General features: G+C 39.7%; 1 protein-coding gene across 1 annotated transcript in view; it reads left to right on the plus strand.

The window, feature by feature from the left end:
* LOC136172033 (IQ domain-containing protein H-like) overlaps positions 1–26718 on the plus strand; it is a 142992-nt gene that overhangs the window by 114500 nt on the left and 1774 nt on the right. Inside the window, exons 12-14 of the mRNA XM_065941156.1 lie at positions 11273–11395; positions 18417–18478; positions 23213–23321. Of these exons, the coding sequence (XP_065797228.1) occupies positions 11273–11395; positions 18417–18478; positions 23213–23321 (294 nt within the window). The remainder of the gene's footprint in view (positions 1–11272; positions 11396–18416; positions 18479–23212; positions 23322–26718) is intronic.

The raw sequence follows: 26718 nt of genomic DNA on the forward strand, positions 1-26718 counted from the left end.
TTCAGGCTCAAACTACCCACAGTTGCACTCATGGTCTCTCCTTCCTTATACTTCCTCTTGGTGAGTCGGGCCAGAAGCGGATCAGTCACCCTATGTCCCAACATCCAGTCGGCAAGCAACTCAAGTTGATGCCTGCTGCTAAAATGCCTCAACTCTGACCCCTCCTCTCTCCATCAAAGATACAGACTTCATTTCAGCTTTCAGGGTCTCACACTAGTGCTATAATAGCTTCTCACTAAGATTCCCTGCCTCCTCTCAAGGAAGGCAAGGCAGTCAAGGTGAATCTGAGCATGTTACTCTGCTACTTATGATTCTGAAATGACTCCTGTCATTTTTGGGAAAATCCCAACTTCTCAGCTTGGTTGATGAGGTCCCTGATGATCCATGGCCCAGTCTCCCATCTCGTCACTAGCCTAACTCTAGGGGGCTGGAGGCAGTAGCAATGGGACTGGTTAAGGTTTACCAACCTCAGGACTCTGGGTAACAAAGGGTAAACATCTATGGGACAGTGGGCTAGGCTGGTCCTGGGGAAGGAGAGCAAAGGTCAAGAGGACCAGATGGCCCTTCCTCTAGGTGGGATGTGCGAGCAGATTGGGGCTCAAGCCACAGCTGCTCTGACAATGCCAGAGGGTTTCTTCTGCCTCCTCTCCCAATAGGGGGCTTTGTGCTCTTCCTGCAAATGAAACTCTCCTTGAGATCTGATATGTCAAGCAGATAAAAGAGGAATGCCAGTGGTTAATAGAACCCCCACACCAGTTCCCTAGAGAGATCACTTCAGAGCAGGGTCTGCTGCCTCTCTCTTGAGTCTCTTTGGATCCAAGAGACACCTCTGCGTTTAAAGAACCCTTTTTTGACTCTGCCAAGGATCCCTATGTCAACTTCCTTAGCAGGAGCTCAGCGTACACTTGGAAGGGTAGCCTGAACAGCGTGCCAGATGTCTTGGGGGGGCTGAAGCAGCCGCCTTCTCCTCCTCCTCAGTTCACTTGTCCTGTGAGATACTCTTGTTCATGCAAATCCCTTAGCTCTCTTTGCTTATTAAGGCGAGAAGCAGCATTGGACTAGGGATGAGAAACAGATCTAGGACCTTGCTAGCGATATCCCAGGTTTGGTCCCACCTGTTCCCTCTGTCCTCACCAAAGGGACCTTTACCAGACTCTAAGTTCAGTGCCAGAGGGAGAAACAGCAGTACAGTTTGATACCTTCTGGCTGAGCAAACCTAACTCCATGCCATTTCCCAGAGGAAGCTGGACGCTGAGTTAGTATTCAACGCAAGACTTTCAAAGACTGTTCGCTGCATTTAAATATATTGCTTCAGAAACCTGCAAGCAGAAGCTTCACTTGGAATTAGAAGCACTCTCCCATCTTCCCCGTCTTGCCTATAGATTTCAATCCTAGCTAAAGGCAACATACAGGAATTCTCCCATGATCAAGAGTCTTAAACACTTTTAGGAACATTTTAGGAACTCAAGAGGGAAGCATCATGATCTTCAGTAAATCAAATGTCTCTACAATCACTGAAGAAGAGCTACGCAGGTTTACTGATGGAGGGACAAAGTGAAAGTACTTTTGCTTGTAGAAAGATAAATGGAGGTTCTCACCCTGATGCCACTGTGCACGTACACGTGCTCCTATGCGCATTGTACATGTGATGGGAAAGTTTTAAAGGAAGCATGCACACATGCACATGGTACAACTTACAACCAAAGTGAAGTTCCTGAACAAGTGTGAACAGACTGTGATGCCATCAAGTTTACAATCAGTCAGCTGACAAACCCCTTTGAAGACAAGAAAAAGGAAATGCACAGACAGAACCTAGCAATAATGAGGGCACATTCAGAATGAGTGCCTATAAAAGATTTCCAGTTTGGGCCTATTCCTTTAAATAATATGCTGTGCAGGGGGAAAGTAAAAACTTTTCTGACTTCTAAGAAGAGCTATTGTCCCCTTAGTAGAAACAGGTGGCAAATTACTCTCATTTAGACCCGTTTAGACCACGTGCACAGACTTCTGGTCCAGTGTCCTCCACAAATAACCAATTGAAGGTGGAAACAAGATCAGATGAGTCCCAGACGTGTGTGTTTTGAAAATGAAAAGAAGTCACCCAACGGTTTTTTAACTTTTAATTAACATTCTGCCAGAGTGGACATAAATTGTTATCCTTTTCTACCTGTTTTTACTGTTCTTCTCTCTCGGTGGACCCTCCACTTCACAGCTGGTGAGGTGGCCAAAAGGGATCACCTCTGCAAACATCTTAAAACAACCCCAGTCATTTATAAGCATTTTAACAGCACATGATCTGTAATGAATGATTAAGTAAAACCTTTTGTGTTAAATTATGATGTTAATAATGATTCTGTCTCCTGTAATTTATTATGAATTCTCCAACGCTTCGGGTTTGATTTTGATAGAATGCAACAACAACAGAGTTTATGTGATGACTTTATTTTTAGAACTCCTTCTTTGAAGGCACACATTTCCCCACTACTGCTGCTACTGTAATTATGTACAAAACCAATCACTCATTAGAGTTAGGATACATTATCTTCTAGACAGATGAGGCTAAATAAGCAACACATTAATAATTCAGAGAGCAGTTCATTATGCATGTGGATGCCTGCTTCGTAACTGAAATAAGAACCTCATCAGCCTCTGCCAACCCTTAAACAATAGTTCTGTGTTATTGCCACCAAATTCAAGTTTACGCTTGTTAAACTGCTACTTGGATTATTTTATCAAACATTCATTTATTTGTGGTCCCTTACTGACGAGAACAGATTTTGGAAGCTCCTTTTTTAAGTTAATGATTTGAGCAATGGGTGTTATTAATTCTCAGAATATTATAAACATGATTAATTTTCAGGCAGAGATTTATTACATAAGGATTTCAACTATGTCAACTGAAATGCATCACTGTCAAAACAAGTATCATGGCGAAAATAGAATATGCTCCACACTTCAAGTGCTGGTGCTCAGAACTAAATCAATTTAAATTGTGGTTGAAGCAAAATTATATTCTCCAGTGAAAGGGAGTATTTCAAGCTTCCTTTATTTAGCTTGAAGCGTTCTTGTTAGATTGTGATTTAGAAAGGTAGTTTAATAAAACTAGACTTCTACTAGTAATATTTTGCCTTCTATTTTTTTTCCCCTTGTTTTCCTAGAAAAGGCTAATCTCTGAAATTCCCACACACTCCACATGTGGCCAGTGGGAATTTGGAGAGAGCATGACTGCACTGGAAGTCAGGGGTCATGAATTCTGATTCTTTCTTGGGCCTCGGTTTCCTGTTATGCAAAATAGGGGAGGCCTAAATGATCCCTAGAGTCTCCTGAGGCATTTACTTTTTATGGGGTTTGTATGTAGAGTAGGACTCTGTTTCAAGCCTGACCTAGGCACCTTCATGTACAGTGAGGCCTGGGGATGGGGGATTTGTCCTGTAAGGAGACACAGGAAGGGCCCATCCCTCTGTACCACAGCCTTCCATTGAAAGGTCTTTTTCTTGAAGAATCTTTTAGGAAGGCGTAACACTGTTGTGACAGGTCACATTGTAAGTTCTCACCAGCCACACCTTAGCTATCAGTTAAAACTTTCAGCCAGAATCAACTGGAAGTAAGTTCACCTACTTTGTGCCAAGCATTCTGCTAAGCACAGGGGATATAAGGATAAGCAGTAAAGAGCTCTAAGTTCTCCAAAGGACCGAGATAGGCCAGCATATAACTATAATTAACATAATAACATGATAATAATATCCAAAATATACTGAGCCTTTACTCCTCACCAGGCACTTTAACCAAGTGCTTTACATGAATCTTTGTACAACTTAATATATGAGGCAGGTGCTATTATTATGCTCATATTTAGATAGGAAGACTGAGATTAAGAAATGTTAAACAACTTGTGGAAAGTCACTCAACAAGCAAGTGTGGAAGCCAGGATTATGCCCAGGCCTGTGTGCCTGACCATTGTGCTACCCAACCTGCCTTGTGTTGGCTGAGAGTCAATGATTCAACCCCACAGTACAGCTTCAGCTCATTCCTGAAGAAATCTCTGGGTGAAGCCACGGAAAAAGCTCTTCTTCCAAAGGAGGCTTCATCTTCCTGTGTGATGAGGTTATTTGCAGACATATTACCATTATCCATAGGCTCCTAATCTGCTCTGAGCTAGGCCAGGACTCAGTGAGCCCTGAATGGTCCAGATGGTTGTGGAGGAGTCCTCTGATGCAATAAAACCCATTTAGATTATGACTCCCTTGGTAAACCTAAATGGATTTTACAGCATCAGAAGCAAGTTGGTTAAAAATGGCACTTTATATTTGTTATAATTTGTAGAATACTTTACACTTTAAATAGATATGAGCTTATTTAACCACTAGACCATTAAGGTAAGACCTAAATCAAATCCCTTACTATTATACAGTGGAAGTGACAGATAGATTCAAAGGATTAGATCTGATAGACAGAGTGCCTGAAGAACTATGGGCAGAGGTTCGTGACATTATATAGGAGGCAGTGATCAAAATCATCCCCAAGCAAAAGAAATGCAAACAGGCACAATGGTTATCTTAGGAGGCCTTACAAATAGCTGAGAAAAGAAGAGAAACTAAAGGCAAAGGAGAAAAGGAAAGATATACCCATCTGAATGCAGAGTTCCAAAGAATAGCAAGGAGAGATAAGAAAGCCTTCCTCAGTGATCAGTGCAAAGAAATAGAGGAAACAATAGAATGGGAAAGACTAGAGATTTCTTCAAAAAAATTAGAGATACCAAGGGAACATTTTGTGCAAAGATGAGCATAATAAAGGACAGAAACAGCATGGACCTAACAGAAGCAGAAGATGTTAAGAAAAGGTAGCAAGAATACACAGAAGAGCTATACAAAAAAGATCTTAATGACCCAAATAACTATGATGGTGTGATCACTCACCTAGAGCCAGAAATACTGGAGTCTGAAGTCAAGTGGGCCTTAGGAAGCATCACTACAAACAAAGCTAGAGGAGATGATGGAATTCCAGCTGAGCTATTTCAAATCCTAAAAGATGATGCTGTGAAAGTGCTACACTAAATATGCTAGCAAATTTGGAAAACTCAGCCATGGCCACAGTCCTGGAAAAAGGTCAGTTTTTATTCCAATCCCAAAGAAAGGCAATGCCAAAGAATGTTCCAACTACTGCACAATTGCACTCATCTCACACACTATCAAAAGTAATGCTCAAATTTTTCAAGTGAGGCTTCAACAGTACATGAACCTGAACTTCCAGATGTTCAAGCTGGATTTAGAAAAGGCAGAGGAATCAGAGATCAAATTGCCAGCATCTGTTGGGTCACAGAAAATACAAGCGAGTTCCAGAAATACATCTACTTCTGCTTTATTGACTATGCCAAAACTTTTGACTGTGTAGATCACAACAAACTGTGGAAAATTCTTAAACAGATGGGAATACCAGACCACCTTCCCTGCCTCCTGAGAAATCTGTATGTAGGTCAAGAAGAAGCAGTTAGGATGGGACATGGAACCACAGACTGGTTCCAAATTGGGAAAGGACTACATCAAGGCTGTATTTTGTCACCCTGTTTATTTAACTTCTATGCAGAGTACATCATACGAAATGCCAGGATGGATGCAGCACAAGCTGGAATCAAGGTTGCCAGGAGAAATATCAATAACCTCAGATATGCAGATGATACCACCCTAATGGCAGAAAGCATAGAGGAACTGGAGAGCCTATTAACGAAAATGAAAGAGGAGAGTGAAAAACCTGGCTTAAAACAACAATCAAAAAACAAAGATCATGGCATCTGGTCCCATCACTTCATGGCAAATAGATAGGGAAACAATGGAAAGAGTGACAGACTTTATTCTTTTGGGCTCCAAAATCACTGCAGATGGCGACTGCAGCCATGAAATTAAAAGACACTTGCTCCTTGAATGAAAAGCTATGACTAACCTAGACAGCATATTAAAAAGCAGAGACATTACTTTGCCAACAAAGTTCCATCTGGTCAAAGCTATGGTTTTTCCAGTAGTCATGTATAGATGTGAGAGTTGGGCCATAAAGAAAGCTGAGCACTGAGGAATTGATGCTTTTGAACTGTGGTGTTGGAGCAGACTCTTGAGAGTCCCTTGGACTACAAGGAGATCCAACCAGTCAATCCTAAAGAAAATCAGTCCTGAATATTTATTGGAAGGACTGATGCAGAAGTTGAAAGTCCAATACTTTGGCCACCTGATGTGAAGAATTGACTCATTGGAAAAGACTCTGATGCTGGGAAAGATTGAAGGCAGGAGGAGAAGGGGACGACAGAATGGGATGTTTGAATGGCATCACCGACTTGATGGACATGCGTTTAAGCGAACTCCGGGAGGTGGTGATGGACAGGGATGCCTGGCCTGCTGCAGTCCATGGGGTCACAAAGAGTCTGATGCAACTGAGCAACTGAACTGAGCTTATTTGATCTCCATGATAACCCCAAGAATAATTAAGACATGGGCTATCATACTCATTTTACAGATTAAAGGAAAGTAAGGCTAAAGGTAAAGGTAAGTGAGCTGCCCAAGATCATAAAGTTAAGTAGAAAACCCCAGGTTTTCTGATTGAAGTCCCTTTCTGATGAAAAGATTTACTGGTTGGTTGTTTAATTTCAAATATTTTATCTTATTTGTGAAATAATTTAACTTAACAAATGTTAATAAGAGCTAGCTTGTTTTTGAGTGCTTACTCTGTGCCAGACACTGTTCCAAGGTCTTTATGAACTCATCTAATTTTCGAGACAATACTATCATCTATGCTGTCAGTCTGGATAAAAGACAACCCTAGATCATTGACTATTTTTGCCTATAGAGACTTGGTTAAATCTTTTAAAAATATAGGTGTATCATGTATATTCATCTTTATTTGCATTATTGTAACACATTTATTAAGCACTTAAGCTGGGAATTTCATCAAGCATCCAGGATACAGGGACATTTGGCAAAGTCCCTATCCTCGAAGAGTTGAAAAGAAATATAAAATAGCACACACACAAAGGAAAACCATGAGGTCTCATTGAAGCGCCTTTTTTTTTTTTTTTTTTTTTTTTTTATTTATTTTGTTTTATTAGTTGGAGGCTAATTACTTCACAACATTTCAGTGGGTTTTGTCATACATTGACATGAATCAGCCATAGAGTTACACGTATTCCCCATCCTGATCCCCCCTCCCACCTCCCTCTCCACCCGACTCCTCTGGGTCCTCCCAGTGCACCAGGCCTGAGCACTCGTCTCATGCATCTCACCTGGGCTGGTGATCTGTTTCACCATAGATAATATACATGCTGTTCTTTCAAAACATCCCACCCTCACCTTCTCAAACAGAGTTCAAAAGTCTGTTCTGTACTTCTGTGTCTCTTTTTCTGTTTTGCATATAGGGTTATCGTTACCATCTTTCTAAAGTCCATATATATGTGTTAGTATACTGTAATGTTCTTTATCTTTCTGGCTTACTTCACTCTGTATAATGGGCTCCAGTTTCATCCATCTCATTAGAACTGATTCAAATGAATTCTTTTTAATGGCTGAGTAATATTCCATGGTGTATATGTACCACAGCTTCCTTATCCATTCATCTGTTGATGGGCATCTGGGTTGCTTCCATGTCCTGGCTATTATAAACAGTGCTGCGATGAACATTGGGGTGCACGTGTCTCTTTCAGATCTGGATTCCTCAGTGTGTATGCCTAGAAGTGGTATTGCTGGGTCATATGGCAGTTCTATTTCCAGTTTTTTAAGAAATCTCCACACTGTTTTCCATAGTGGCTGTACTAGTTTGCATTCCCACCAACAGTGTAAGAGGGTTCCCTTTTCTCCACACCCTCTCCAGCATTTATTGCTTGTAGACTTTTGGATAGCAGCCATCCTGACTGGCGTGTAATGGTACCTCATTGTGGTTTTGATTTGCTGAAGCGCCTTTTGAGTGACAGTCCCTTAACCTGCTGCTGGGGTTCTTAGGAGAAACAATTGTGGACAGGTGTGCACAGAGAACTCTTTGCTCTGAACATGGAACTTGGTCTGGCCTTATAGACTAAGGCAGTCACCACGTGACAAGGAGAGGGAGACGCTCTCCAGCAGAAAGGACAGTAGCTGAAGAGAGACTGTGGTCTATTAACGAACCAGCGGGACTGGGACAGAGATTATGGGAGGCAGACAGTGGGAAAAGTGATTGAGAAAGTTGGGGAGTCTTAAAGGCACGAAGGAGACACTGAAGAGTTCAGAGCAGTGACCAACCTGAGTTTGGAAAACATTAAATTATGGTCGTAATGCTCAACATCCCAGGTACCAGTGGAGGAAGGAACAGCCTGAAAAATTACATTTGGTATAGGTCTACAATGCTCCAGGCCCTGTGGAAGTCCTCAAAGAAACAGCAACAATAATAGTAGCCTCTGTGTATTAAGTACTAGGTATTTGTTTAGTCATCAGAAGTCAGAGAAGTTAAATGACATATTCAAGATCACACATTCTGTAAGTGGCCTAGTCAGGTTTTGAGCTTTGGTCATTCTGACTCGGTATAACCTCTCCACTTCCCAATTCTGCTTGTACCTGCACCTCCCTAGAAGGCTATAACGGTCTGGACTACGATGGGGAGGGTCATGGAAAAGAAGACATTACTTGGAGACATATAGCAAATATCCTACTTTTTCTTTCCAATTCCTTATGAATCACAAGCCCATGTCTGGGAGGAGGGGAATTGCAGTCTGTCTCCACAGAGTGGAAGAAACCTCAGGATAGTTGCTGTCCAGTAATACTGAACAGTGAGCTCTTCCGCCTCACTCTGGAGCCAAGACACGCACTGAGCTGGATCCTGGTATCAGATGCCTGCCCATCTTTCTCCCTCACTGCCTGGTGCCTGATCTTGGGTTTGCTAGTTTATATGCTATAGCAGCATAAGACAAGTTTAGAAGACAAAAATAACCTTGGAATTATCTTGTGAATTCATGGTAATTACCACGCAATTACATGCTCAGTAACCACAATGGAATTTCAGAGTATTTACAGCTCACTTCCATACACAAAAGCTCAGGCTTCCAGGCCTTTGCTGTGAAGGCAGGAGCATGGTGCAGCCTGGCGTGGCAGGGTGAGCAGGCCTGGTGGTCATGCTCCCCCAGACTGATTGCATAGCTGAGCCAGACCTTCTCTTAGCCAGTTCTTGTTACCCTCCAATTACCTCTGCCAGAGCTACATTGTCCTCCAAAAGATGTCCTCTAGGGGCAAGGCCTGGGATGACTGTCCTGAGCTGTCATTTTCTAGAGCAGGTGTGACCGTCCCCTGTTTTGTGAACCAGTCTCTGTTTCTGCCCCAAAGCTCTCAGTGACTAAGTCCCCTGAATTACATCCTTTGAAGTGCCTCTTCTGTCCAAGAGAAGTGCAGCCCATTTACTTTATTTCATGTATCCATTCTTTCAAGACACATTGAACACTAGCATCATGTCCAGCCTGGGGATTCAGAAGTCAAACAGTGCCTGCCCTCAGAAAACTCCCAGTCATGAAAGGGAGCCAGCTGGGAGAACAACTCATAATAGGTTAGAGAGACAACAAAGTACAGTTGTGAGACATAGATGGTCAAGTAGATTTTCTTTTGTACAAGTAGAATTCCCAGTGTGGAGGTGCAGAGCTCGATGCATTAGCCTGTGGGGGCCTAACCTTTTGGTAGATGTGGACCCTGCTTATGTGTGGGCTTAATTACTACTACTGATAAGATGACCATCACATATGCTATGTCAATATTGAAGGAAAAGACACAATATGTGGGGGACGTATGTCACAAAAGATGAACATGAAATCTGTGTGTGTGTCTGTATGTGAGATGTGGGGGAAAGGATGTTTATTTTCTGCTGGGTACTCACTCAGTCAGCCGCAGTTCCCTGCATTAGCTCAGAGGCAGAAAGGGGGCCTGGGGTTTCACAAAAGATAGTGTGTCAGGTCACTAGGATCCTTGCAACCAGCTGTGAACCAGAGGCACCGGGTTGCCCAGCACCTGAGGGTCCCCAAAGTTCAAAATCTGGGCCATGTGTAGCCACTTTTATGCTGTAAGGTTGGCAACGGCTCTATGAGCAGTTTTCCAAATTTCCATTTGCCCAAGGACAAACAGAGATAATTGTCAAAGGCAAATATCACATTTCATGAAGGACATGCTAAGAAACCATCAGGATTCAAGCCTTTCTTTTTGTGCATATCAAATTTTAAATATTTTAGGAGATACAATAGTTTAAATACTTTGGACCTAATCTAACCAGCCTTTTTGGGATAGCTCTCATTGATAGGCAAGCAAGATAAAGAATAGCAATTTCCCAAACAAAGAAAGCAGTTGGAATTAAAGCTCTAGCATTGGTCCCTTTAAGGAGGTGAAGAACACTTAATTATTTGTTGCCGAAGAGCACAGTATGGAAAGGTGGAAGGAATCTTTACAGCAAGAAATCTAATGAAAGCTATTTTAGCCAGGGGACTGTGGTTGGTGTCATAATGATAAGTCACATTGATATGAGGTGATGAAAGTAGCAGTTTACCTTTCTCTCCAAAACCAACAACCCTCATCTAATCATGAAAAAAACATCAGACACACCTCAATTGAGGGATATTCTACAAAATACCTGATCAGTACTCCTCAAAACTGTCAGGTGAGACAGAGAAACTGTCACAGAAGACATGACAAATATAAGGTGGAGGGGATCCTGGAACAGAAAATTAGGGGAAAACTAATTATATCCAAATAAAGTATGGACTTGACAGTAATGTGGCAATTTGGTGCCTTAGTCATGACAAACATCACGGACATGTACCACATCAATGTACAATGTCAAAAGTAGGAGAACTGGGTGTGGGCTATACAGGAATTCTCTGTATAATCTTTGCAACTTTTCTCTTAATCCACAATTATTCTGAGACTAAAATTTTATTTAGGGTTTCCCTGGTGGTCCAGTGGTTAGGAATTCACCTGCCAATATAGGGGACACGGGTTCAATCCCTGGTCTGGGAACATCCCATGTGCCACGGAGCAACTAAGCCCACGGGCCACAACTACTGAAGCCCACAAGCCCTAGAGCCCATGCTCCGCAGCAAGAGAGGCCACTGCAGTAAGAAGCCCACGCGCTGCAATGCAGAGTAGCCCCTGCCCACTGCAACTAGAGAAAGCCTGCACAGAGCAACAAAAACCCAGCACAGCCAAAAAAAAAAAGTAAAGAAATAAAAAAATTTTTAAGTTTATGTATTTTGTAAAAAGTCTGACATTCAGCTGTGGTTTTTTTTTTCCAGTCACAGGCAACCAGTCGCTATGCGGTGATGAGCACCCAGCTGAGGCATGACACTCTCTCTCTGGTTTTCCACTACGTTTTTCTCCAAATGTGTAAGGCCCATGGCATTGGCTATAATGTTGAGGTATGAAGGATGACAGCTGGCCAAGACTGGACCAAATATAGGCCTGTGGGTGATTTAGGCAGCTAATACTTTGGTACCCCTTCAAACAGATGTTCTTTAAACATTGGCTTGACATGTATTTAGTGGAAGGCCTGGGGACGAGCAGAAAGGCAACTCCACAGAGGGTCACACTTGGTCCTGGGAAGTTGATATCTGTCCCCAGACTCATACACCCCACCTTAGTAGAGTAGAAGCCCTGTAGCTCACCAGACTTAGGAGTCATTTAGGGGGATCCTCTCTTCATTTTGAAGCACGTCTTGACTTTCTGACCCCACCCAAAGCTGCTTACCTATGTACATCCTCCTAGTCTGGTTGGGCTGCCATAACAAAACAACCATATACAAGGTAGTTTAAAGGGCTTCCCTTGTGGCTCAGCTGGTAGAGAATCTGCCTGCAATGTAGGAGACCTGGGTTCGATCCCTGGGTTGGGAAGAGCCCCTGGAGAAGGGAAAGGGTACCCACTCCAGTATTCTGGCCTGGAGAGTTCCAGGGACTGTATTGTCCACGGGGTCTCAAAGAGCTGGACACAGCTGAGTAACTTTCACTTCACTTAAATAATGTAAATTTATTTATCACAGTTCTGGGGACTGGGTAATCCAAGGTTAAGTTGCCAGTTAATGCAGTTCCCAGTGAGGACCCTTCCTGACTTAACAGAGCAATTGCCTCTTTGCTGTGTCCTAACATGGTGAAGAGACAGTAATCTCTGGTGTCCCTGTAACCTCTCCTAGAAGGACACAGGTTCTGTACAAACGGGGCATCACCCTTATGGCCTCAGTAACCTTTACCATTTCCTTAAAGTCCCTGTTTCTGATACATTCACTAGGGGATTAAGGCTTAAACATATTAATTGGGGTGCAGGGGAGTGGTACACAATTCAATTCAGAGCATCCTTCTACATACATATCGTAGTTTCTTTCCAGGAGGAGTTCTGATAGAAAACAGTTTCTCCCATTTTCAGTTTATTTCCAGTTTTATTGATGGCCAACTGAAGAGTCAACTGTAGTTTTCAGCCTCAAATTTTATTAGACTTCCATATGCCAGAAAGTGGCTAAATCTAACTCTAGCTTTATCTGAGTTAACTTATTTTATTTACTTCTAAAATGTCAAAGCAGAACAAGCTCTGTGAGTGGGCATATATGGCAGAGAAGTTCTCCTGTTGAAAAGAAAAAATACTCCATAACTTTATAATGCCAAAATTATTACTAGAGATTTATTTCTTTGGCTGAAGGCTTTGTACTTGATTGAAGTTCTAGTACCCCTGGGAAAAGTAAAGCACCAAATTTTTAAAGTTATTTACACCTTTGTGGCCCTGAGTTGATCAGATTCATTTCTAAGAACAAATTTCAGTACAGGAAACAAGCTGCTATGGCCCAGGAGAACAGTGGATGGTGCAGAGGAAGGGGTTCTGCTGAGGGCGAGAAGAATGAAGAAAGGGCAGAACCACAGAAGACACAGTGGGCACAGTCTCCAGGTCTCCGGTGCTAAACAATTTACAAAGGATGAAAGATGAAATGGAAGAGAAAGAGAAATCTAGACTGAAGGTAATGGAGTAATGGAACAATATGAAGAAGAAAAAGATAACAGGAGAAAATCTGGAGGATAAAATCCAGAGACTGGAACATTCTATAAAAATAAGGTGTGTGTGTTAGTTGCTCAGTCATGTCCGACTCTTTGTGATCCCATGGACTGTAGCCAGGCTCTTTCATTCTTGGAATTTTCCAGGCAAGAATACTGGAGTGGGTTGCCATTTCCTTCTCCAGGAGATCTTCCCAACTCAAGGTCTCCCACATTGCGGGCAGACTCTTTACCATCTGAGCGACCAGGGAAGCTTCATAAAAATAAGGTAGGAGGAGATAAACAGAAAGAAAAAGAACAAATAATAAATAAAACTACAAGATGAGAAATTGAGTCATAAAACTCTGAGGTAAGAAGGAGACATGTGACTACTTGGAAAATTTGCAAATTCTCTAACAATGACCTTACTCTATTTTTCCTGAGAAGGATTCACATCTTTTCAGATCTTGGGGTCCATCCCTGGTCAGAACTCTCCACTTGTTCTCTCCATTGCATTTTCTTGGAGAGGCATTTAAACAAGCACCTACTATGTTCTGGCACTGAGCTAAGCACTATTACATTATTATCTCTTTAATCTTCTGTAAGAAGTTGCTATTTCTACCATATTACAGTGAGGAATTTGTGCTTAAAGAGTTTAAGCACTTTCCCCAGGCCACACAGCCAAACATTTTATGGAATGCCTTAATCCACAAGTGTCTATAAAGTCAAATATGATTCTTTTTCTTACATCAGAATACCTCCTATGCACCTTTTTCTCTCTAAAGACTGTTTCTCACTAACTATGTATGTTTCTAAAATATTATTTCTAATCTATTCCAAGAAATCTGAGATCCATTTCAAATAAAATATTCCACCTAGGTATATATTCTTCAGTTGAAGAAGCACAAACTTCTCGATAACCCCCTCAACTGTCTCCATTTGACAGAGGAAATAAAAGATATGTATAACAATAACTTCCCTAAAATTTTATTGCCTCCTTGGGTTATTCTGAGTCTATAAAGAAGATCACTTACCCTAATTCCAGTGTCACATATGCTACCTGCCTCCCATGTGTGTGTACTCAGTTGCTCAGTTGTGTCCGACTCTTTGTGACCCCATGGACTGTAACCTGCCAGGCTCCTCCGTCCATGGAATTTTCCAGGCAAGAATGCTGGAGTGGGTTGCCATTTCCTACTCCAGGGTATCTTCCCAAGCCAGGGATTGAACCCACATCTCCGGCATTGTCAGGCAGATTCTTTACCATTGAGCCACCTGGGAAGCCCTACCCATTTCCACTCTTGATCAAACTTAATGTGGCAAGAAGCAATATTAATGCTATGCTAATCAATGTCATTGCTACCAAAAGAAGAATCCTCAAAAGTCCTTATTCTCAACATTATGTTTTTCTTCCCATTATCATCATCGAATTTCACATGTTGTTTTTTGTCCAAAATCTCAGGGGTGAAAAAGGGAAATGAGATCACCCTGTGAGTCTATTTTTCCTTGCTGAATATTGGAAGGAAGCATTGCTGAGTTTGTAACCAACTCGGTAGGTCTCATTCCTGGTATTTCTGTAATGCTACAAAATACCCCCACTGATTTCCTAATGAAATGAACTTGTAATGAAAGCCATATGGAGAAAAGTGTCATGTTTACTGCCTGCGACAGTGTGGTGGGCTGGTCTCACACATATACAGGCAGTGTGCCATGGTCCTAAATGGCCCCACAGCCACTAGCAATTACTTCCTCAGGACAACAGATTGTCGTGGTGGCTGATCAAAATGTTCTGATTCTCCTCCTTTCACACACATAACAGAATTATACTTCCTCCACCCTCTGCCTGAAGTTAGACATGGCCATGTAACTTGTTTTGGCCAGCGAAATATGAATAGCAGTGGTGTGTGTCTTCTGTGCCTTTAAGAGCCACTCCATGAGTCACATGTCCTTTTTCCTGCCTTGGAAATCCTGGAAACACACTGAAACGGAGCCTCCTTCAGCTCTGATGTACCAACGGGGACCAGAGACCCATGCTGATGCATGTGGGAAATGAAGTATGAGCAAGAACCAACTTTTTTGTTACACAAAATAGTAATTGATTGGTTTTTTTTAAACTATTGAAGCATAACTTAGCCTACTTGATTGATTCAAAAATTAGTAGCAAGAAAAGGATGCACCCCAAAAAGAAAAGAAGTATTATTACTTCACCATGTAGTCAGTACAAAAAGTAATGATATTTTACATTTGTGTACCAAGTTAGGGATTGAACCTGGGTCTCCTGCATTGCAGGCATATTCTGTACTGTCTGAGCCCCCAGGGGAGCCCAAAAAAAGGCACATTGCCTCGGGGAATAAAACCCCATCTCCCATTTGACAGGCAGGGATACTCCCCATCTCCCATTTGACAGGTGGGGATACTCCCCATCTCCAATTTGACAGATGGGGATACTCCCTACTATTCTAAAGAGGACAGCTTGAAAGCTGCAGTAAACTCAGTTTTGATGACTAATATTTCAAGTTCTCAGTAGCCCCACGTGTCTAGTGGCTACCATGCTGGACAGCACAGTAAAGGATGCAAGACAAGGTCATCTAGTCAATAGTTCTTAGCCATGACTGCCCATTAGAATGGCCTGAGTGAGATTTTAAATGTACAGATGTTCAGGTAAGTTTGGGAATAGGGAGAGGCAAGTGAGGCACTTACCCAAAGCTCCTCAGTAATAAAGATAAATTTAATAATGTAATGCAAAATGTTAAAATCAAAATTAATTCAAGAAATCCATGATGAACAAAATATCAATATTTCAAATAAAATTATACTGATGTTTTTCTTTTGCCTTGGATTCTAGTATGGCTTAGTCTGGCACTGTACCCAGGACCCACTCCAGACCAATTAAATCAGTATTTTTGGAGGTAGGGTCCAGGCATTAAATTTTTAAAGCACTCAGATGATTCTAATATGCAGCCAGCATTGACCACCATTCTAGTCCATTGTCTATTCTAATGCCTAGGTTTCCTGATAAAATGGAGAGTCAATGGGGAGTTGTAATTCTGGCATGTGGGATTTTTTACCAAATCCCCCAAATGTAGCCTTTGTTTTTTTTTCCTGCACTACCAGTGATGAGTCCACAGCTTCATGGGGCAGCCATTTCCACTATTGGACAACTCCAGCATTAGCTTTTGTTTATTTGAGACAAAAATGTTAAAAGATAGTTTTCCAAAAAGGATAAAATCATGCCTTTCATACAGATATGAAATACACACATGATAAAGATTTTATTTAAGAGAGAAGAATTAGGCAGATTTTATAATCAGGACAAGAAAGAATTTTAAGAAACCAGACATCTTTATAGATCATGACTATTGAAATGAGAATGTAAATGGAGGCAAAGTTGATTTTTCCACATGGGAAGCAGGAGAGGAAAATCAACTGAACCTCTACCAGACTGGAATTTCTCAGTCACTTGTAAAATATCTTCCATAGAATCAAGGTGTGATATAGATGGTATATAGCTTTCCTTTGAAGTACAAATTATTTTTCACACAACAAACTGCTTCCCTATATTTTTTACCCATTTCTCTTAGAACAGTGGTTTTTAAATTTTGATGTGCATGAGAATCACCCAGAAAGTGAGCTAAATTGTAGATTGGAAAAGAAAATGAAAGCAAAAACAAATAAATGGGACCTAATTAAGCTTAAAAGCTTTTACACAGCAAAGTAAACCATTGACAAAACAAAAAACCACCTGCTAAATGGTAGAAAATATTTGCAAATGATAGGACAAGTAAGGGGTTAATATCCAAAATATATAAACAGCTCATACAACTCAACATGAAAAAAAAAAAGAAATTTGATTAAAAATTGGGCAGAAGACCTGAACAGGCATTTTTCAAAAGAAGACACACCAATGGCCAACAAGCAATGAAAAGATGCTCAACATCATTTGTCATTAGAGAAATGCAAATCAAAATCATAATGAGATATCACTTCATGCCCATCTATCATCAAAAAGAGCACAAATAACAAATGTTGGTGATGATGTGGAGAAAAGAGAACCCTCATACACTGTTGGTGCAAATACAAATTGGTGCAGCCACTGTGGAAAACAGTATGGAGATTTCTCAGCAAACTAAAAGTATAATTACCATATGATCCTCCAATTTCACTCCTGGGTAGAAAACATTAACTTGAAAAGATACATGCACCCCAAATGTTCATAGCACCACTATTTACAACTGCCAAGATAAAGAAGCAACCTAAGTATTCACCAACAGGTAAATGAATAAGGAAGATGTGGTATATATGTACAATGGAATATTACTCAGCCATAAAAAAGAATGAAAATTTGCCATTTGCAACAACATGGAGCAACTTAGAGGTATTATGCTTAGTGAAATAAATCAGAGAAAGACAAATACTGTTTGTTATAACTTAATGTGGAATCTAAGAAATACAACAAACTAGTGAATATAACAAAAAAGAAACACAGAGAACAAACTAGTGATTCTCAGTGGGAAGAGGGAAGGTGGGAGGGATAAGACAGGGACAGATTAAGAAGTACAAACTACTATGTGTAGAATAAATAAGCCACAACACAAGGAATATAGCCAATATGTTAAAATAACTATAAATGGGGTATAACCTTTAAAAATTGTCAATCATTATGTTGTGTACCTGATACTTATATAATATTGTATATCAACTATGTATCAATTTTGAAAAGGTACAGTATATGTAGAATGGAATATTACTCAACCATGAGAAAGAAGGAAATCCTGTTATGTGTGAGAACACAGATGAAACTTGACTGCCTTATGCTAAGTGAGAAAAGTCAGACAAAGATTATATGGTATCACTTACATGTAGAATCTAAAAAAAAAAGTCAAACTCAATGCAACAGAGTAGAGTGGTGGTTACCAGGGCCTGGGGTGGGTGGGGGATTGGGAGGATATTGGTCAAAGGGACAAATTTGCAGTTTGGAAATTAGAGTAGGTTCTAGGGAAATCTAATGAAGAGCATAGTGATTATAGTCAACAATATTATATTATATACTTCAAAATTGCCATGAGACTAGATCTTTAATATTCTCGCCACAAAAATGAAATCATAATTATGTGATGAGATAGAAGTCTTAGCTAAAGCTATTGTGATAATCAAATTACAATAAATAAATATATCAAATCAACATGTTGTACACTTTAAACTTATACAGTGTTCGATGTAAATTATAATCTCAGTTAAAAGAAAACACTGACCAGGAATGTATCTATTCCATATTCTGGAGACAGCCTTTCCAAATGTGCTTCTCACAATATTTGCAATTAGTTGTAGACTTCAATTCAAATCAGCCTTAGTGGTTTTAGTGTAGTACATTTTCTTTACTTTGTTTCCAACATAATATGCTATTTCTTTTCTTCCCATTCAAATTTTATAGGACAGACAAGGAACTATCTTTATATTATTTGAAAACTTGAAGAGAGACAGGTTGGGAATGTTGTAAGTATGAAGTATGTCTAAGAGATGTAATAAACTAAGAAAATAGACTATAACAATCAACAAGAATGATGCTTCTTTTGCATTTTAACCAGTATGCTGATTTATTGAAAGTCTATCTTGTTTTATTTAGATCTTTAAGTATTTCATAAATTGACTTGAGATGTGTCAGTGGAAGTTCATTAGTATAACTGGTTAATTATCCAGAATCGATGGGTGAGAGTCTAGTTTTAACAACATATTATATTCAAACATATATATCTACAAGCCACAGCAAATCTGACTAATGAGGAACCAGATCAGATGTCCTGATTGCAGAAGGGCAGTTGTCATTCTGACATGCTTAGAAAAATGCTCTGGTGACTTGGCAAGATGCTCCCCAAAAGGCAGGGTCTGTAGCCTCTCCTCAGATCTAGTTCCAGCCCTGATGCAGTCTCCTTGAGATACATTTTATGCTAAGAGTCCTTTGCACCATTCAGGAGGTTTCTCTGTGTTTTCCAGTTTCCTGCAAATTTCTCTCCAGGTTATTCTGGAGAGCTAGTAGAAGTTGTTAACCTCATCTAGGACTCAGAACTCGTGAGTCATAGCCTTGAACTGTATCATATTCATATCTTGAAATATGGTTATTTGGTACCTTTAAGTCATTCTGATTTGTTGGGAAACTTTCTATCTTATATTTTCCTTCCTTTTAATACTTAGAGCACATTGAAAAAGATAAGATGAACAAATATAAACTTTTCTTAGTGTTGCTTTTCTCTGGAGGAATGAGAGGCTTTTTCATGAGTTGACTGGGTTTTGTTTGGGTTTATTACAATCAGGCCATATCAGGTGAGAGCTCTTAGGGGGAACCTTACACATCAGATTTGTGTGGCTTGGCTTCACTGGGATAACTTCATCTGATTTCACTTATACTAGGATATTTCTCGAAATAGTGGAATTTAAGTAGAAAGTTCAAGGAAGGGAAAAATGAAGGAAATTCTAGAGATGAATTATTAATAGGTAAGGGGACATACAGTCCATCTAGTTTCTTGGATCCCAAACTGGGAACCATGGACCTGAGGAGGCTGAGGGGGTGGCTAGAGGAGCTTGAATCCATGTGTGGACTCAGCATCATACAAACACACACACACACAATTTTTTTTAAAGTATGAGTCTCAATCTTCAGGATATGTAAGAATCACCTTGAGGGACTTTGTGAAACTACGCAATCAAAGATTCTGATTTTGTCAATCTGGATGGGACCCAGAAATTTGAAGAAGCACCTAGGGTCCAATACATACTGAGCTTATGGCAATAAAATACAGATCGCTGTTAAAAAATTAATTACTCTCAAGATTTCTCTTGGTAAGTGTCACATTGCACTTGAAAATATGTAGACTATTTTCAAATATCTTTTGATAATGATTTCTAACATCATTAGAATGTTAGAGAATAAACTCTGTACCATTTCAATACCTTTAGACTGTGAAATTTTTACACCTTTTTTTTAATGTCCCTGGATATGTTCAGTGTCTCCTGATTTGTAGTCTATGGGAACTTGAATAGAATTTGTATCCTGCTATCATATGAAAATTGTATATATCTTAATTATTTTGAATTGGTTTATAGCACCCTTCAGGTCTACTATATCCTTCTACTTTCCTGTCTGTTCATTCGATTAATTTTTGAGAGTTTGATATTGAAACTCCAATTAAAAATCTAAATTTATCTACTTAAAAACTTGTAAAATATAGTAGAACTGTATGTAACTTTGTTCTGTGTTTTCCAAGTCTCCTGTAAATGTGTTATCATACTTTCATAATTTAAAAACAGAAAAAAATGAAAAAAAATTAATGACTCTACAGTTGCCTTTCCCCTTCATGGATCACAGCCTTGTCGTGGTGAAGGGCCATCCAAGATGGACAGATCACAGTGAAGAGTTCTGACAAAACATGGTCCACTGGAGGAGGAAATGGCAAACCACTCCAGTATTCTTGTCTAGAAAACCACATAAACAGTATGAAAAGGCAAAAAGATTTGACACCTGAAGATGAGCCCCCAGGTCAGAAAGTGTCCACTATACTACTGGGAAAGAGCAGAGAGCAATTACTAATAGCTCCAGAAACAATGAAGCAATAGGGTCAAACCAGAAACGACACTCAGTTGTGGATGTGTCTAGTGGTGAAAGTAAAAAAAATCGATGCTGTTAAAGAACAATACTGCGTAGGAACCTGGAATGTGAGGTCCATGAATCAAGGTAAATTGGATGTGGTCAAGCAGGAGATGGCAAGATTGAACACCAACATCTCAGGAGTCAGTGAATTAAAATGGATGGGATAGACAGATGAATGGCTAAGGAAGTTGTGGTACATATACACAATGGAATATTCCTCAGCTATAAAAAGGAATGCATTTGAGTCTGTTCTAATGAGGTGGATGAACCTAGAGCCTGTTATACAGAGCAAAATAAGTCAGAAAGAGAAAGACAAATATTGTATATTAATGCATATATATGGAATCTAGAAAGATAGTACTGACGATCCTATGTGCAGGGCAGCAAAGGAGACACAGACATAAAGAACAGACTTTTGGACACAGTGGGGGAAGGAGAGGGTGGGATGATTTGAGAGAATAGCATTGAAACATACACATTACCATATGTAAAATATGTAGCCAGTGGGAGTTTGATGTATGACTCAGGGAACCCAAAGCCAGTGCTATGTGACAACCTAAAAGGTGGGAGGGGGAGAGAGGCAGGAGAGGGGTATAAGAGGGAGGGGACATATGTCTACCTATGGCCAATTCATGTTGATGTATGGCAAAAATCATCACCATTTTGTGAAGTAATTATCCTACAATTAAAAATTTAAAAAGATTAGTTCTAAAAAAATGGAAAATAAATGAAATGGATGAGAATGGATGAAAATCATTCAGACGACCATTATATCTACTACTGTGGGTGAGGCAGATTTTATTTTCTTGGGCTCCAGAATCACTGTGGACAGTGACTGCAGCCATGAAATTAAAGGATACATAAACCATCTCCTTGCTCCTTGGAAGGAATGTTATGACAAAACTAGATAGTATATTAAAAAGCAGAGACATTGCTTTGCCGATAAAGGTCATATAATCAAAGCTATGGTTTTTCCAGTACTCATGTATGGATGTGAGAGTTGGACCATTAAGAAGGCTGAGCACAGAAGAATTGATGCTTTCGAACTGTGGTCAGGAGAAAACTCTTGCGAGTCCCTTAGACATCAAGGAGATCAAACAAGTCAATCATAAAGGAAATCAACTCTGAATATTCATTGGAAGGACTGAAGCTGAAGCTGAAGCTCCAATACTTAGACCACCTAATGTGAAGAGCCAACTCACTGAAAAAGATCTGACTCATTGGAAAAGACCCTGATGCCGGGAAAGACTGAAGGCAAAAGGAGAAGGGGGCAGCAGAGGGTGAGATGGTTAGACGGCATCACTGACTCTCTGAACATGAATTTGAGCAAACTCTGGGATATAGTGGAGGACAGAGAAGCCTGGCGTGCTGCAGTCCATGGAGTAGCAAAGAATCCAACACAACTTAATGAGTGAACTACAACAACAAAAATTTGCCTTTGGCTATTGTTTTTTCTATGAAAAGAAAAGATACCAATGTTCAGTAGCTATAAGGGGTAGGAGGACGTGGTCCTTGGATTTGGGGAATGTAACTCAAGAAGTTTGGAAGTACTTGTCTAGTCCACTTCCTTCATTTCAGAGAAAAGAAATGAAGACCCAGAGAGCTCAAGTAGCTTTGCCAAAGTCACAAAGTCAGTAGCAGGGCATAGAGCTCTGGTCTCCTGTCTTGGAACTGGGAAGATTTCTACTCCCAACCTGATCCAAGGAAAGCCCAATCAGGCTGTAAGGAAGCCATTCCAAAAGGGTCTAAGCCTGACTCTAAGGTGACTTATTTTACAGGTAACAACTGGCAAAGAAGTAATCCCAAAGTTATTTGCAGTTTCCTTAACAGGCATTAGCTCTTTAGGTTCACCCCCTCAGGACAGAACAATTGTTAAAAATTAATCCATTCATTTAGTCTATTTTTTCCTTTGATAAAAAAAAAAGGTTTGAATAATTGCTAGAAAAATACCCTGGAGTTTTGTTTCCAACTTAAAATTTACAATGATCTAATGGTTTGGGAATGTTCACTGACCATAATTTAGTTCTACAGGATGGTTTCCAAGTTCTCTGAAATCGTCTTTAAATGTGTGTTCAGCTTTATAAAGACAGGTATTCATGAATGGGGCACATTCTCCTCTGCAAATAGATGGGATGTATTCATAAGTAGCAGGAATCACTTGTATACATGAAATAGAAAATAAACCCTAGATGAAAATCTCCAGAATACTGAGGTGCCAATGTCTCTGTAGGCAAGTAAATTGTTAAGCATGAATTACACTCAGAAACAATTCTCTTAAACTAACAATTTTTAAAATGAGCTAATACTAGTGTCCTAGCTCAGTGGTAGCCTTTTGCTAGGAGTGACTGAACCTATTCCTACATTCTGCTATGTTGATTAATAAAAAATATTTATTACACAAATCCTTTTTGTTGACAAGTTAAAATGGAGCCTCATCTTTCATATCTCCCTGAAGATTGCCACCTTGTGAGATTGAAAATACTCATTAAATTCCATCACCAGACAGGCACAAATGAGAGGGTGATTGTTTCTAAGCATGTGAGGGGAATCGTTGGTAAACTCATTTGTTTGGATATCATTAACAGAACAATCGGTGAGGATCTCCAGGGGGTCCTCATGACCTTTGCTCGCAATCTCTTCATCATCCATCAAGAAATATCAGCACCTAATATGCAAGGCGAGACCAATTTTAAGGTGAGGTGTTAATTAACTAACGATCCTGGTTAATTTCTATACAAGGGCTGAAAATACCTCATGCTGTATTGTAAACAAGTGCTAAACCATTTTTTTTTTCATTGTAAGCGGTACATATTTTACAGAATGTAGGGTCAATATTGTAAGGTTCCCATTGAACCTGTTAGTTAAATTTAATAGTTTGAAACTTTTTCTTTAAATATAGCAGACTTGTTTTAACTTGCTGCCATTTCCAAATCTAAACTTACAAGACAACAGGGCTTTCTGATGTTGAAGGTGACACTGAAGTGCCACAATGGAGCCAAAACAGAGACTGTCACAACCAAAAATCCTGACTATAATCTACCTATATTTCAGATAATACGATATCTGGCCAAGGATTCCTGGGACGTCTAAGTTTCTAGAGCCAGAAAAATTCTGAGATTCCAGGAAGGACAACGAGTATAGGGAGAAACAGAAGAAAACCTCAGTATATTTGTAAGCCATCTGCTCCACCCCATTTCGCTGAAGTGGGACAGATATATCATAATAACATTTTGAAGCTTCCAAACATCACCTAATGATGTTGCTTCAGGAAATCCAGTCATGCGTAATTGACTAGAAGTCTCTAAACTCTAGAAAATGAGAGCAAGATATACCAAAATTTTTAAAATATCAGCTAAACAGAGACAAACACTTGATATTGTTCACTGGAGTGTGCATCTGGTTCCCAGTAAGCCTTTATCTTGTTTGAATGGGTCAAGTGACTCAAGGGATTCAATCAGAAACCACGTGTGATTTTTCTCTTAAATGGAAAGACCAACAAAGCATGATAAAAATAAAAATTTTAAATATTTTTTTCCTTGAACTAGGGCCCAGTCCCGGCTCAGCCAGTTGAGTCACTCAGTCATGTCTGACTCTGCGACCCCATGGACTGCAGCAAGCCAGGCTTCCCTGTCCTTCACCAACTCCTAGAGCTTGCTCAAACTCACATCCATCAAGTCAGTAATGCCATCCAACCATCTCATCCTCTGTTGTTCCCTTCTCCTCCTGCCTTCAATCTTTCCCAGCATCAGGTCTTTTCTATGGAGTCCGTTCTTTGCATCAGGTGGCCAAAGTATTGGAGCTTCAGTTTCAGCACCAATCCTTCCAATGACTGTTCAGGACTGATTTCCTTTAGGATGGACTGGTTTGATCTCTGCAGTCCAAGGGACTCTCAAGAGTCCCTCTGTAACAGTAATAATGATAGTAATGCTTAGCTCTTCAGAGTGATTTTATGTGTTGCATCAACTTTCACTGGTCTTTCTAAAGGATCTGTGCTCATCATTTATATTCTAAGTTCCTGCCAACTAGCATCATTTCATCCATTACCATGATGTGCAAAATTCTGAGCCTATATGCATGTGATCAGTTTAGTCTGTCCAAATACAGCTAATAGTCAGGATCAGATGGTGCTGTGGACTGAACTATGTTCTCCCAAGTTAACGTGCTGAACTCTTCATCCCTAGTATGATAATATATGAAGAAAGTGACCTTGGGAAGTAATTATGTTTAAATGAAGTCATAATGGTGGGATCCTCATGATGGGATTAGTGCCCTTATAAGAAACCAGAGACCTTGCACTCTTTCTTTGTCTCTGTCTCCCCACTAAATGGAAACACAGCAAAAAGATGGCTGTCTGCAAACCAGAAAGAGAGCTCTCACCAGGAACAGAAAGAGCCAGCACCTTGCCCTCAAACTTCCCAGCCTCCAGAAATGTGAGAAATAAATTTTTGTTGTTTAAGCCATCCCATCTACAGTGTTTTGTTATAGCAGCCTGGGCAGACTAAGGCACACAGTTTATCCCCCAAACCATGCACACTTAGTAGACTCCAACCTTGGACTTGAGGGTGGCAGAGCCAACTGCTATTGACAAAATAAGGCCTTTTCTCTCTGCCCTTTGTCTGACTTTAAAAATCATCAAAAGTCAGATATTCTTAAGTAACTTTTAAATATCTCATGGTTTCTGCATCTCATGTGAATCACTGTTATCTTGACTTTTTTTTTAACCCTTGGTAGAAGATCTAAAGGTAAAAACTTTAAATCTCAATAAAATAGGAATAACTTTTAAAAACTTAAAAAGTGTAATAGATTCGTTTTTGGTAGTATTTTTGTCTACTATCCTAATGACAGCCTAATAAGTATTTTCAGTTTGTAAACAAAGATTTACCAGCAAAGTAAAGGCCAAATAAAAAGGTAATGCAGAAAAAGCATTTAACAAAATCTAACACCCTTTCTTGATTAAACAAAACACTCAAACAAACTAGGACTAAAAAGTGACTTCTTCAACCTGATAAGGGCATCTGGGAAAAACCCACAGCTAACATCATAGTTAATGGTGCAAGACTGAAACTTTCCCCCCAAGATCAGGAACAAGACAAGGATGTCTGCTCTTACCACTTCTATTCATCATTATATTGGAGGTTCTAGCCTGGACAGTTAGGCAAGAAAAAGAAATAAAAGGCATTAAGATTGAAAAGAAATAAACTATCTTTATTCACAGATGACATGATCTTGTATATAGAAATCCTAAAAAACTCAGAAACAATCTATTGGAACTAACAAACAAATTCAGCAAGTTTGCAAGACCCAATATCAATATATTAATATAAGTATCAACTGTATCTCCATATGTCAGCGATGAACAATCTAAAATTAATTTTTAAATAAAAAAGAATAAAATATTTACAAATAAGTTTAGCAGAATGAGTACAAGACCTGTCTGCTGAAAACTACAAAACAGCATAAAAGAAAGGAGACCTAAATAAGTGGAGAGACATTTTATGTTTATGGAACAGAAAACTTAACATTGCTAAAATGGCAGTACTCTCCAAATTGATTCACAGATTCATTGCAATTCCTATCAAAATCCTATCTGGCTTTACTGCAGAAATTGACGACATAATCCTAAAATTCATTTGGAAATTTGAGAGATCCAAAATAGTCAAAATAATCTTGGGAAAAAAGAACAAAGTTAGAGGGCCTCTCAATTTTAAAAACTTACTACAAAGCTACAGTAATCAAGAATATGTGGTACTGTCATAAGAATAGACATATAGATGAATGGAATAGAATTGAGAGTCCAAAAACAAACCTTCACTTTTACAGTCAATTGACTTTCAACAAGTGCCAAGCCCATTCAATGAAAAAAGAACAGTCTTTTTGATAAATGGTGCTGGGACAAATGGATATCCACATGCAAATGAATGAAGTTGTACCTCTCAACTCCATAGCAAATGCAAAAGTTAAGTAAAATTGGATTAAAGACATAAATGTAAGAGTTAAAAGTATTAAATTCTTAGAACAAAACAGGTATAAATCTTCAAGACCTTGTAGTTAGCAATGGCTTCTTAGATATGATATGTTAAGTGCAATCAAG

Source organism: Muntiacus reevesi, chromosome 7 (assembly GCF_963930625.1).
Source record: "Muntiacus reevesi chromosome 7, mMunRee1.1, whole genome shotgun sequence".
In the NCBI taxonomy this organism is placed as follows: domain Eukaryota; kingdom Metazoa; phylum Chordata; class Mammalia; order Artiodactyla; family Cervidae; genus Muntiacus; species Muntiacus reevesi.